The sequence below is a fragment of the Erinaceus europaeus genome, chromosome 19, assembly GCF_950295315.1.
Source record: "Erinaceus europaeus chromosome 19, mEriEur2.1, whole genome shotgun sequence".
In the NCBI taxonomy this organism is placed as follows: domain Eukaryota; kingdom Metazoa; phylum Chordata; class Mammalia; order Eulipotyphla; family Erinaceidae; genus Erinaceus; species Erinaceus europaeus.
This window is the reverse complement of record NC_080180.1, coordinates 1,003,713-1,015,633: the sequence shown is the minus strand read 5'-3', so window position 1 is coordinate 1,015,633 and position 11,921 is coordinate 1,003,713. Positions and strand designations below refer to the sequence as shown.

The 11,921-nt window shown below is 56.7% G+C and overlaps 1 protein-coding gene across 5 annotated transcripts in view; it reads right to left on the bottom strand.

Annotated features, from left to right (window-relative positions):
• Positions 1–3,420: 3,420 nt before the first annotated feature.
• Positions 3,421–11,921, bottom strand: part of RCOR3 (REST corepressor 3) — a 50,607-nt gene continuing 42,106 nt past the window's right edge. For 3 of the 5 annotated variants that reach the window (XM_060178386.1, XM_060178382.1, XM_060178383.1), the window contains 2 exons: positions 4,568–4,809; positions 3,422–4,089 (listed from right to left, as the gene is read on the bottom strand). In XM_060178386.1, coding sequence (XP_060034369.1) covers positions 3,718–4,089; positions 4,568–4,809 — 614 coding nt within the window. In that variant the 3' untranslated portion in view covers positions 3,422–3,717. Of the gene's footprint in view, positions 4,090–4,567; positions 4,810–11,921 lie in introns of all 5 variants that reach the window. The other 2 variants (XM_060178385.1, XM_060178384.1) reach the window with 2 other exon arrangements.

Genomic DNA, 11,921 nt, shown 5'->3' with positions numbered 1-11,921 from the left:
CTCAACCTCACCTCTGCTGACTACCGACATTAAAGTGGAAGGAAATCAGAGTGAGATGTTCACCGCTGGTAGAACCAGACATATCAACAGTGCGATTTATTTTAGTTCGTCATAAAAAAAAAAAAAACATTTGGGATTGGATTTTTTTTAAAAGGAAATAACCTGAAATTAATGAACACGAGAAGGTCTCTGGTTTCTGTGTCTTTATAAAATTGATATTCAGAATCTCACAGTGCAGAGGGTCCTCAAGGCCTCACACAACAGAAACGGATATGAAAATAGAAGACATACACATCTTTAACTGTTTAATCCTTTGACTGAGCAGCAAGCACATCAGTCTTCCAGGCTGAACACTGAGAAGCAAAAAAGGAAACAAAAGACGTGCAAAGTATTTACAAGATGCCAAGCACACAACAGACATCCACTATCTACACGGCCAGGTCACTGCGGAGCAGGCGGGGCTCTTTCCTGTGCGCTGCCGCCGGGTCAGGCCCTGTGGAGGGGGCACAACACCGTGGCCCCTCCCCCAGCGGGAGGGGACAGGTTGCAGGAGGGTCACGACAGGTGACAGCAGACAGAGGCTGGCCGGGTGTGCTGTCACACCCATGGAGAGCTGCAGGTGCGGCCATGGGACTGGACGAGGGCATGGCAGACGCAGACGCAGACACAGACAGCCTGAGCACTGGAGACGCCACAGACATGTTCTCTGAAGATCCAGGATGCTCCCCCCACGGCTTGTCACGTGAAAAGCAGCACAGGCTCTCACAGGAATTCTCCTCAGGCATCATCCGGTGGCCCTCCAGGGAGCAGGAGCTCTCTGAGATATGATCCGAGGAGTCTTCGGCCGTGTCGAGAGGACCGCATTTCTGAGTTGAAATCATCACTGGGTGGGCACCTACAGCTTCTTGAGGCCGTGGAGCCAGCGGTAGGGACCGTCTGTCCAGTACCTGGAGAACAATGACCTCGGGGACATACATGAGGACCTCAGATGTTGACCGTTCATCAAGCAGTGAATGGGCTCTGACGTGAGACACAGTGAGCGTGCAGATATTCAGCCCCGGCTGGCCCCCTGCGCGCACCAACATGAGATCACGGTCATCAGAGAGACCTGGTGACACGTGTCGGAACTCTATCGCTTATGGGACATTCTTGGAAGGGGCTTACTCACGATGCGTTTGGATTGAGAAGATTTGAAGTTTTTCTTACTTCTTTATAAAAAGGGGGCCCAGCATTTCAAGTTGACAGCACAGTTGTGACAAGACACTCAAACATCTCTAGGTAACACAGAACAGGCTCTTAGATTTATTGTGTGAGATATTTTGGATGTTTAAACCTAAACCAAACCCATGAGTCAGAGTTGACTGCAAGGAATACGCCAATGTGCCCGGCTAGTTAGTACAAGAGACACTCAGCAAAGGGAAAAAACAGAAAAACAAAAAACCACTCCTTATAGTAAATGGAGGCCATATTCATGAGTATGAGGGGAACTTTAAGTTCAGAACGTAGACACAAGGCCGCGGTGAGTAAACGCTTCCACAGCCACTGTCTCCACATAACTGACAGAGCAGAATTAGTCTTCTAAGACCCCAAGTGTAGGCAACAATGCAGATAGCACTTAGAAACTTTAAAAAGGAAAAAAAAAAAAAAGAACTACGATTCCAAGGAACATAGACATGGTTGACACAACTCAAGCCCTCATTTGAACATCAAGTGATTGTCCTTCTTCTTACTGGCGGGCAGGGCAGTGACGGGAGGACGGACTTCCTGCCGGGGGGCTCAGCTGTGGACTGAGGGCTGGTGGGGTGGTACATTCGCCGTGGTTTCCTATAATTGCTTTGCCACTAATTCAGTCGCTTTCCTTTAAGGGGGTAAGGTTTGAATTCCTTCAATAAAAAAAAGCAACGCATTTTTGAAAAAAGGGGTCTACAGCTATATTTGCTCAAACACCTGCTCGAAACGAACGTGTGAACGCAGGCCATGATTCTTGCCCTGGTGAAGGAAAATGTTGTTAAAAATTAAATTACAGGGGAAGTCACACATGCTTAACTTAAGAAACTCACGGAGTCTTCACGATTCCTAAGTCAACATTCCTGGACTAAGAGCCTTGACTATGAAGCGGCAGGAATATAACTTTCGATAAGATACAGTAAAAACGAGACAGAAAAAAGAAAGGAAGACCACCTTGGTATATAGAACACTTCATCTTTTTGTTTGTTTGCTTTTTCCTTTTTCCTTTCATGAGAGCGTCTTGCTGAAGGCGCGCTCTGGGAGGAGGCTAGCTGGAGGCCTTCTGCCACCCCGGGCCGCCCGCGCCTAGTGCAGCGAGGACCGCGGCTCCGTCTAGTGCAGCGAGGGCTGCGGCTCCGTCTGCTGCAGCGAGGACCGCGGCTCCGTCTGCTGCAGCGAGGGCCGCGGCTCCGTCTAGTGCAGCGAGGACTGCGGTTCCGTCTGCTGCAGTGAGGACCGCGGCTCCGTCTGCTGCAGCGAGGGCCGCGGCTCCGTCTAGTGCAGCGAGGGCCGCGGCTCCGTCTGCTGCAGCGAGGGCCGCGGCTCCGTCTAGTGCAGCGAGGACTGCGGCTCCGTCTGCTGCAGCGAGGGCCACGGCTCCGTCTAGTGCAGCGAGGACTGCGGCTCCGTCTGCTGCAGCGAGGACCGCGGCTCCGTCTAGTGCAGCGAGGGCCGCGGCTCCGTCTAGTGCAGCGAGGGCCGCGGCTCCGTCTAGTGCAGCGAGGACCGCGGCTCCGTCTAGTGCAGCGAGGGCCGCGGCTCCGTCTAGTGCAGCGAGGGCTGCGGCTCCGTCTAGTGCAGCGAGGGCTGCGGCTCCGTCTAGTGCAGCGAGGACTGCGGCTCCGTCTGCTGCAGCGAGGACCGCGGCTCCGTCTAGTGCAGCGAGGGCTGCGGCTCCGTCTAGTGCAGCGAGGGCTGCGGCTCCGTCTGCTGCAGCGAGGACCGCGGCTCCATCTAGTGCAGCGAGGGCCGCGGCTCCGTCTAGTGCAGCGAGGACCGCAGCTCCGTCTGCTGCAGCGAGGGCCGCGGCTCCGTCTAGTGCAGCGAGGGCCGCGGCTCCGTCTAGTGCAGCGAGGACCGCGGCTCCGTCTAGTGCAGCGAGGGCTGCGGCTCCGTCTAGTGCAGCGAGGGCTGCGGCTCCGTCTAGTGCAGCGAGGACTGCGGCTCCGTCTGCTGCAGCGAGGACCGCAGCTCCGTCTGCTGCAGCGAGGACCGCGGCTCCGTCTAGTGCAGCGAGGACTGCGGCTCCGTCTGCTGCAGCGAGGGCCGCGGCTCCGTCTAGTGCAGCGAGGACCGCAGCTCCGTCTGCTGCAGCGAGGACCGCGGCTCCGTCTAGTGCAGCGAGGGCCGCGGCTCCGTCTAGTGCAGCGAGGACCGCGGCTCCGTCTAGTGCAGCGAGGGCTGCGGCTCCGTCTAGTGCAGCGAGGGCTGCGGCTCCGTCTAGTGCAGCGAGGACTGCGGCTCCGTCTGCTGCAGCGAGGACCGCAGCTCCGTCTGCTGCAGCGAGGACCGCGGCTCCGTCTAGTGCAGTGAGGACTGCGGCTCCGTCTGCTGCAGCGAGGGCCGCGGCTCCGTCTAGTGCAGCGAGGGCCGCGGCTCCGTCTGCTGCAGCGAGGGCCGCGGCTCCATCTAGTGCAGCGAGGGCCGCGGCTCCGTCTAGTGCAGCGAGGACCGCGGCTCCGTCTGCTGCAGCGAGGACCGCAGCTCCATCTAGTGCAGCGAGGGCTGCGGCTCCGTCTGGATGCCGACGAGGGACGGGGGCTGCTGCCCGGCGCCGGCGGCCAGCACAGGCCTGGGGTTGAGGCGCGGCGGCAGCGAGCTAGCGGGCCGGATGAGCGGCGGCGGCTGGTGGAGCGCGGGCCGGGGCTGCGCGAAGCGGGCCTGCTGCTGCAGCGGGGGCGGCTGCCGGTGGAGGGCCGGGGCGCTGGGCGGCGCCGGGCGGAGCAGGGGCGGAGGCTGGTTCAGAGCGGCCACGGCCACGGGGGCTGGCGGCGTCGGGGCGGACGACGGGGCCGGGGCCGACGGGGCCGACGGGGCGGGAGACGACGGGCCCAGGGAGCGAGGGGCGTGCGGCGTCTGGGCCTGGAGCGGGAGACAGAGACACGCGTGAGGGAGGCCCGGCACGGCGGGAGCCGCAGCGCGCAACGCGGCTCGGGCAGCGGCACGGAGGAAGGCGACAAATCAAACGGAAACAGAACAGAAACGTGACACCGGTGGTCTGGCTTTTCTTTCTTGCCTTTTTCTCTTTTGGGGGGAGCACAAGCTCCTTTTTAAACAAAGCAAAATGAAACGGAAACACAAAAAACAAAAACCAAGAACCGAAAAAAGCCACGAAGCCACCGAGCAGGCATCTGTCTTAGCCGACGGGAGCCGGTGGGAACAGAGCGTGAAAGCGCAACGCGCCCGCCCGCCCGCCACCGGGCAGAGCCAGCGGCTAGGACCGCGCGCACCGTCGGCCTTTCACGCTCCGGCCGGTCCTCGGACACTCAGCCTCACGGGACGCCACACGAGACGGTGGCTCCTCCGCTCAAACTAGCCGGAGCCCCATACACAAACACACCTCCTCTCCTTCCTCAGCGTTCTTCCCTGAGGGCACAGGAGAAGCACATCTTGTCTCCTCCCCTAAAGCAGGAGCGCCACCATGAGAAGCCTGGGTTCCTTGTTCTGCTTCCCACTCCTGCAATACCTCGTCTAAGTTAAACCGACGCCTGTAGTTTACAAAGAAGTTCTTCACTTGGCCAACAGTCTTGTTGCCAATTACATCTGCAATAGCTTGAAAATCTTTACCATATTTGCGGACACCTGGAAGGCAAAGTAAATAACACACCTGTGAAGCATCAGTGGCAGAGCCTGTGGCCCACACATCATGCACACACAAGACAGCAGCAATGGACCCTGCGTGCCACTCGCTCGGCGTGGGCCTCCGCCTGACAGAGGCCGGGCCTGGGGCGCTGCTGTGAGCTGTGGTCTCTGCCTGACAGAGGCCGGGCCTGGGGCTCTGCTGTGAGCTGTGGCCTCTGCCTGACAGAGGCCGGGCCTGGGGCGCTGCTGTGAGCTGTGGCCTCCGCCTGACAGAGGCCGGGCCTGGGGCCTGACAGAGGCCTCTGCCTGACAGAGGCCGGGCCTGGCCCACTACTGCCGGCTGTCAATGAGGCCTGTTTGGAGAGCCAGCCACATGCCTTCGCCTGAACAACCAGAAACTTACCATTTCTGACACACTCAGTTATTTCCCCAGGGCCCCCTCGACTCTCACATACGGCCCCTTCAGCGGGAAGCGCTGCACTGCTCGAGTCACATGTCTCCCTGACAGCCAGTCACCTGTGAGCCATGCGGGGTGTCACCTCCTCCCCCTCCCCAGCACACTGGGTGTGTGGCCTGGACTCTGCTTATAACACATAGCACCGCTGTTCCCACACTAGCTTCCGCCTGGCTGCTGGCTCCACACAGACACATCAACAAGAACGGCTGAGTCACCACAATCTGATGGGCAAAAGGGTAACGGTGCTTCCCACGGTGCTGGACTGGAACCCTCCAGAGGAGGGGACAGGGGACAGGGGCGGGGACAGGGACAGGGACGGGGGGGGGGGGGGGCAGAGGCGGGGACAGGGACAGGGGCAGGGACAGGGATGGGGACAGGAGACAGGGGAGGGACAGGGACAGGAGACAGGGGCAGGGACAGGAGACAGGGGCAGAGGCAGGGGCAGGGGCAGGGACAGGGACGGGGGGGGGGGGGGGGGAGGCTCACTGTGAGGCTGAGTGAGGCAGCACAGCTCCACCATGGGCCATGAGTGTATCTGCAGGCCAAGAAATCAAGAGGGCCTGGACACTCAGCTGTCCGGGGGACTAATCTTTTGTTAAGAAAACTGCAGTGACTGACGGTAGGCTAGAGGTGGCTGGTTACGCTGCTGAGCTGCCAGTAGGACTCTGCTCTTGGCCTGCTGCCTGGGCGCCTTGCACAGCAGGCAGGCTCTGTGGCGTCTCCCTTTCTCGGTCTCTTTTCAAAGGAAATTAGACAGGAAAACAGTCTGCTGGGAGTGGTGAACTGTGCTGGCAGGAAGCCTCAGCCTGCGACAAAAACCCAGCCCATAAAAAGGCAGCGAAACCTCATTCTGACTCTTAAGACTGGAACTACAGCGGCCCCCAACACCTCTGTCAGCCCCCGAACACCTCTGTCAGCCCCCCAACACCTCTGTCAGCCCCCGAACACCTTTGTCAGCCCCCAACACCTTTGTCAGCCCCCCAACACCTCTGTCAGCCCCTGAACACCTCTGTCAGCCCCCCAACACCTCTGTCAGCCCCCGAACACCTTTGTCAGCCCCCAACACCTTTGTCAGCCCCCCAACACCTCTGTCAGCCTCCCAACACCTCTGTCAGCCCCCAACACCTCTGTCAGCCCCCCAACACCTCTGTCAGCCCCCGAACACCTTTGTCAGCCCCCAACACCTTTGTCAGCCCCCCAACACCTCTGTCAGCCTCCCAACACCTCTGTCAGCCCCCAACACCTCTGTCAGCCCCCAACACCTCTGTCAGCCCCCAACACCTCTGTCAGCCCCCCAACACCTCTGTCAGCCCCCAACACCTCTGTCAGCCCCCCAACACCTCTGTCAGCCCCCAACACCTCTGTCAGCCTCCCAACACCTCTGTCAGCCCCCCAACACCTCTGTCAGCCCCCCAGAAAACCTTTGTCAACCCCCCCCCCCCAGATGGCTGCCAGCTCTGGCTTGTGGCGGTGCTGAGGACTGAACCTGAGTCTTTGGTGCCTCAGGCATGAAAGTGTTTGCAGAACCATGAGGCTATCTCCCCCGCCCGGCAGAACACATCCCGCCGGGTCAGCCCCACGTCCAACCCCGGCCCTCTCCTGACCCCAGTGCTGACAGCGGTCTCCTTTCCCTGTCACCAGTGTCCTTTCTGCATTTCGAGAATCACAGCCCAGCCCCGAGTCCCCTCCAGGGGCTTTAAGTCCCCACCACCACACTGGACATCAGGACACCCATGTCCTGTGTCTCCTGGGGTGCTGACAGCTGTCTTTATCTTCTCAAGGTGAAGACCACTTGTAGGGGGGCAGGAGGCAGCAATGGGGGAGACAGGCTTTGTCTAGATGGGAGATGGTGAGCGCCAGTGTGGGCCCGGGGGTCATTTATTCATTTATTTGCCTCCAGGGCTATTGCTGGGGCTCCGTGCCGGGACTATGAACACACACACAGCTCCTGGAGGCCATTTTTCTTTTCTTTCCTTTTTTTAATTGGATGGGACGCAGAGAAATTGCGAGAGGATGGGGAGCTAGAGGGAGAACGACAGGACACACGCAGACCTGCTTCACTGTGAAGTGGCCCCATGGACACGGGTGCCAAACCTGGTACCTTAAGCAGGTGCTTGTGCTTGGTCCTTACTATGTGCGCTCCACAGGGCGCACACTGGGGTCTTTGCCGGCTTGTGATAAACTAGGTGGTCTGTTTCAAGCATGAGCCTACTGAACACAGTGGTAAGATCTCTGTTGACAGAAGAGACTTAGGCGCAAGGTTTGGAGTTAAGCTGCTCACTTGAGGGCAAGAGGTCAACTTTCACAGGTGAGTGCAATGACCAGGAAGAGGGCAGTCTTTCTCGGGGAGGAAGACTTGCTTTCATTTAACTTCCTAAATGCCCTTTGAAAGTTAGAAGCCAGCAACTGGACTTCCTGTGTTGGCAAACGGTGCCCTATCATCTTTAAGAGACAGCTTGAGAGTTTCCTTTGGACTCGGATAGTAAATTCTACGTCAGGATACCCTGCCATCACGACATCTTATGAAAGAATACATTTTCCAGCTGCAGCACTCTGTACTAGCCAATCAAAAACACCAGGGTGGGTTTGAAGTTTTGGGTGATATGATGCCAACTGCAGGAGCAGTTGTGACATACGGCTTCCCAACCACGGCATGAAAGCAGATTTCCTTTCTCCAAAGAGGAGGAGGGTGAATCTGCTAACAGCAGAAGCCGGGACATTATGGTGACAAGCTGTGTCAGACAGTGAAATGGGGGCAGGGACATGGTTTCTCTCTCTCTCACTCTAGCTCTCTCCCTTCCTTTCCTTTCCTTCTTGCTTCTTAGAACAAACATTCTTAAAGTGTTGAGTATATTGTTTAGTAAGACTGGGAAATTAAACTTTTCAGAAAGCGAGTTCTGAAATAATAGCAAAATAGTGATGCCCAGAGTGCAGGGGCTGCTCTTTCCTACCAAGGGAGATTAACTGAAAACTGTAAATCCACCTGGGAACATGCATTCCCTTTGCATCCTCTCTATTGCTTGGAGAGCATGAAACAGGGGAGTGGGACTCACAGCCACAAGGCCTCTCCTCTCAGGCCTCCTTGGAGGGCTGCCCTGCATCTGGCTCAGGGCCCTGCCCTCGGGTCCCACAGCGATGGAGGACACACCTCTGGGGGAAAGGGTCTTCTCTCCTTTGACTGTGTACAAGGTCTTAAAGCTTAAACAGCTACCAAATCTCTTTTTGTAAAAAATATATATAATTTTTTTTGCACCTCCAGGGTCACTATTGGGGCTCGGGGCCTGCACTATGAACCCACCGCTCCTGCTGCCATCTTTTTGTCCCCCATTGTTGTTGTTGCTGCTACAGTTCTTGTTGTTGGATAGGACAGGGAGAAACAGAGAGGAGGACAAGACAGAGAGGGGGAGAGAAAGACAGACACCTGCAGACCTGCTTCACCGCCTGGGAAGCGACTCCCCTGTAGGTGGGGAGCCGGGGGCTCGAACCGGGATCCTGACGCTTTGTGTGCTTAACCCGCTGCACTACTGCCTGGCCCCACTATAATTTTTATTATTATTATTATCTTTAATTGTTGGGTAGAGACAATCAGAAATCAAGAGGGAAGAGGTGGTAGAGAAGGAGAGAGACAGAGAGACACCTGCAGACCTGTTTTACCACTTGAAAAGCTTCCCCCCTGCAGGTGGAGACCAGGGGCTTGAACCTGGGTCCTTGCGCGCTGTGACATGCGGTAACTGTAACCAGGTGCGCCACTCCTGGCCCCGCTGCCAAATTTCTTCTACTTTCGGAAGTATGCTACTTTCCTTATTCTTCCAGGTAAGAAGTAAAACTGGGAAAAAGATGAACCTAGAGTCCATGTCCCCTAGAGAGATGGACAACAGAGAGGTGACATTCAGCCACAGTCAGAACCCACTGGAGCCCGTTTATTTTCCTGCTTTGTGTGAGAAGGCGCTCTGGCGCTCTCTCTCTGAGTGTGTGAGTGTGTGTGTGTGAAACTAGCAGCTGAAGCTGACATCTGATGACTCTGAAGACCTTTGCTGTCACTGCCCAGAGCAGCCCTGTGTGCAGAGAAGCACCTTCCAGTGCAGACGACTGTGGAGTGAATTTGGCAGGGAGGCAACAGGAACCGCAGAGCCACTGTCCCCCCCCCCCCCCCACTAGAGCAGCTGTGCTGTGCTCTGAAATATCCCTGAATAGCGTTGCTGCTTTTTGAAACCAGCTAACAAGTGTTCCCTGTTTTACATGAAGAAATACAATCTAATTTCTTTTTAAATTCTTGCTAGGTAAAGAATATTTATCATATGCACATCAAGACTAATTTAATGCAATGTAGGAGTGCTACAGTTTAGGACGTGTGTGTGTGTGTGTGTATGTGTGTGTGTGTGTGTGCTGTAAGCTACAAACAGGGATGATATTTCTCCATTAGTGAAAGTCTGTAAAGCATGTCATTGTTCTCACCGTTAACTACTCTGTTATAGTAGCGATCCCAGACACTTAGGGCTGGAAGACATGACAAACAGGAACGTAGCATTCTTGGCAGCTGTTTTAAGGGCGTTATATCAGTGGCATTTATAATAGTCCAACTAGGGCCTCTTATAACAAGTTCACTGAAATTAGCACATACATCAAACTAAAGCCAGTGAGGTGACAGGCTGCACAAGTGTAGACAGACATTCCTACCTGATCAGAGCCTGGCTGTCCCCCGTCCAGAGGAGGAACAAGAAGAAACAAGCGGGGCTAGTGTTTGGCCAACAGCAACACGGCCAGTTGGGAAATGTCTCTCTCAAGCCTTGGGAAGTGCTTTAGTCTTAAAAGTCACAACATGGAAGCTTACTGTCACCAGAGTCCTAGATCTCGGCAGCTGAGTATTTCTGTCTCCAGGCTGCTGGTGGGCAATTCTGAGCAGAGCAGAGCAGAGCAGAGCAGAGGAAAGCTCTTAGCAAGTGTGCGGCAGAATTCACGCCAACAGTCCCTGACTGTAAAGGAGACGGACCAGCCAGTGACTCAGGGCCACCCGAGTCACGGAGACGGGCCTGGGAGGGAGATGGCACAAAGGTTATTGGAAAGGAAGGTTAAAAAGAAGAAAACCCCACCACGAGCTTTCTGGTCACAAAAAAAGCTACAGTGACAAGCCCTCAGCTCACGGGGACTCGAGCACAGGTGGCGTCACGGTGAGGTCACGCGGCGTAGGAGACACGCTGACATCACACACGTGTGGACACACAAGGCAAAAGGGCAGTTCTGATCGTCCCCAAGACAACTGTTCCGAGTGCGAATAGCCTTGTATTGTCTGATCACAACAAGGAGAAGAAAACTTCAGGAGACAAGTCTCGCCCCAGAAGAGAAGACTGAGCTGGAGACAGAAATCCTAGAGTTGAAGCACATAGACCCTAACTAGGAAGAAAGTCTCCCTGGAGCCCTCGGAACATCACGTCGTCACTGCTACGTGACCCTCGTGTGGTCCAAGGTCCCCTTCCACGGTGCAGAGCCGCGTGGCCTGGCCACTGTGCCTGCGGGGAGAGGCAGTGCCCGGCTGTCCCTGGCAGACTCCACCCCTCACCCGCAAGCGCTCAGATGCCGACCTGCCACGGCCACTCCCCTTGCGTGCGGTTTAGTGTGACAGCCGCTGTGAAGAGGCGGTGGGTTCCACCGCTTCAGTCTTGTGGAAATCACAACCTCGACCCTCACAGGGCTCATCTCCTCCACCAGCGCCCACCAGCGTCCTGACCTTCCAGCAGCTGAGCACCAGGAACCAGGGCTCGGGACCCACACCGGGAGGGAAGGACACCAGGCTCTGCCTGCTCTCATAACTGTGCCAGAGCTGGAAGTTCACTGTTCCAAGTGTGAAGTGTGAAGCGGCCACTGGAAATGCAGCTTCTAGTTGACAAACAGCTTTGACCGAGCATTACGAAGAGCCTGAGTTGGTCGGGGCTGGCTCAGAACTTTGCTGCACAACCACATGGGTGCTGGGCACCACCCACGCCATGCCCACAGGTCCAGACCGCTCTCCCGCCACGACCCCCCACCCCCCGCCAGACAGGGAGGCGTCTCCCCGCGGCGCCCACCCACCTCACTCTAGCCCCCACCGTTACTGTCACTTTGGAACCCTCTCTGCTCAGGGATCTGGCGTCTTCTAACAAGGCCATCTGTCCACGGGGCTCCGCCGCTGGCACCACAGGTCACCAAGATGAAAGGCCAGCTAGCACTCAAACAGAGAGAGGACTCAGCCGGGCAGGAGCCCGACGTCTTCCCTTGAAGGGAACAGCACCTCCCACACCAACACGTTGTGCCGCGTGATTCCCACGAGAGGAATGTCAAGTCTACGGGCTCATTAGCCCGGGGGCACCAGCACAGACGGCGCTCTCCCCAGGACCCAAGCAGCCTTCTGCTAACTCGCGCTGTGGCACTGCTTGGCTCTGTCTGCCGGGCCTCTCTTTGATGACACGAGTACAGTTTTATGTCAGGTCTCTACGTGTTTGGTGACGCCCCTTTGATGGGAAGGAAGGAACGCTGAGTTCAGCCAGCATCCTCTGAGACTGCCGGCGCCTGATACTTACCAAGCAGAGAGACACTGCCAGAGGAGTCAGACAGCAAAGACTTTTACCAGCGAGTCTGACAGAGTAAGACTGACCCCAGCTGTGAGAGCAAGTCAGGCACA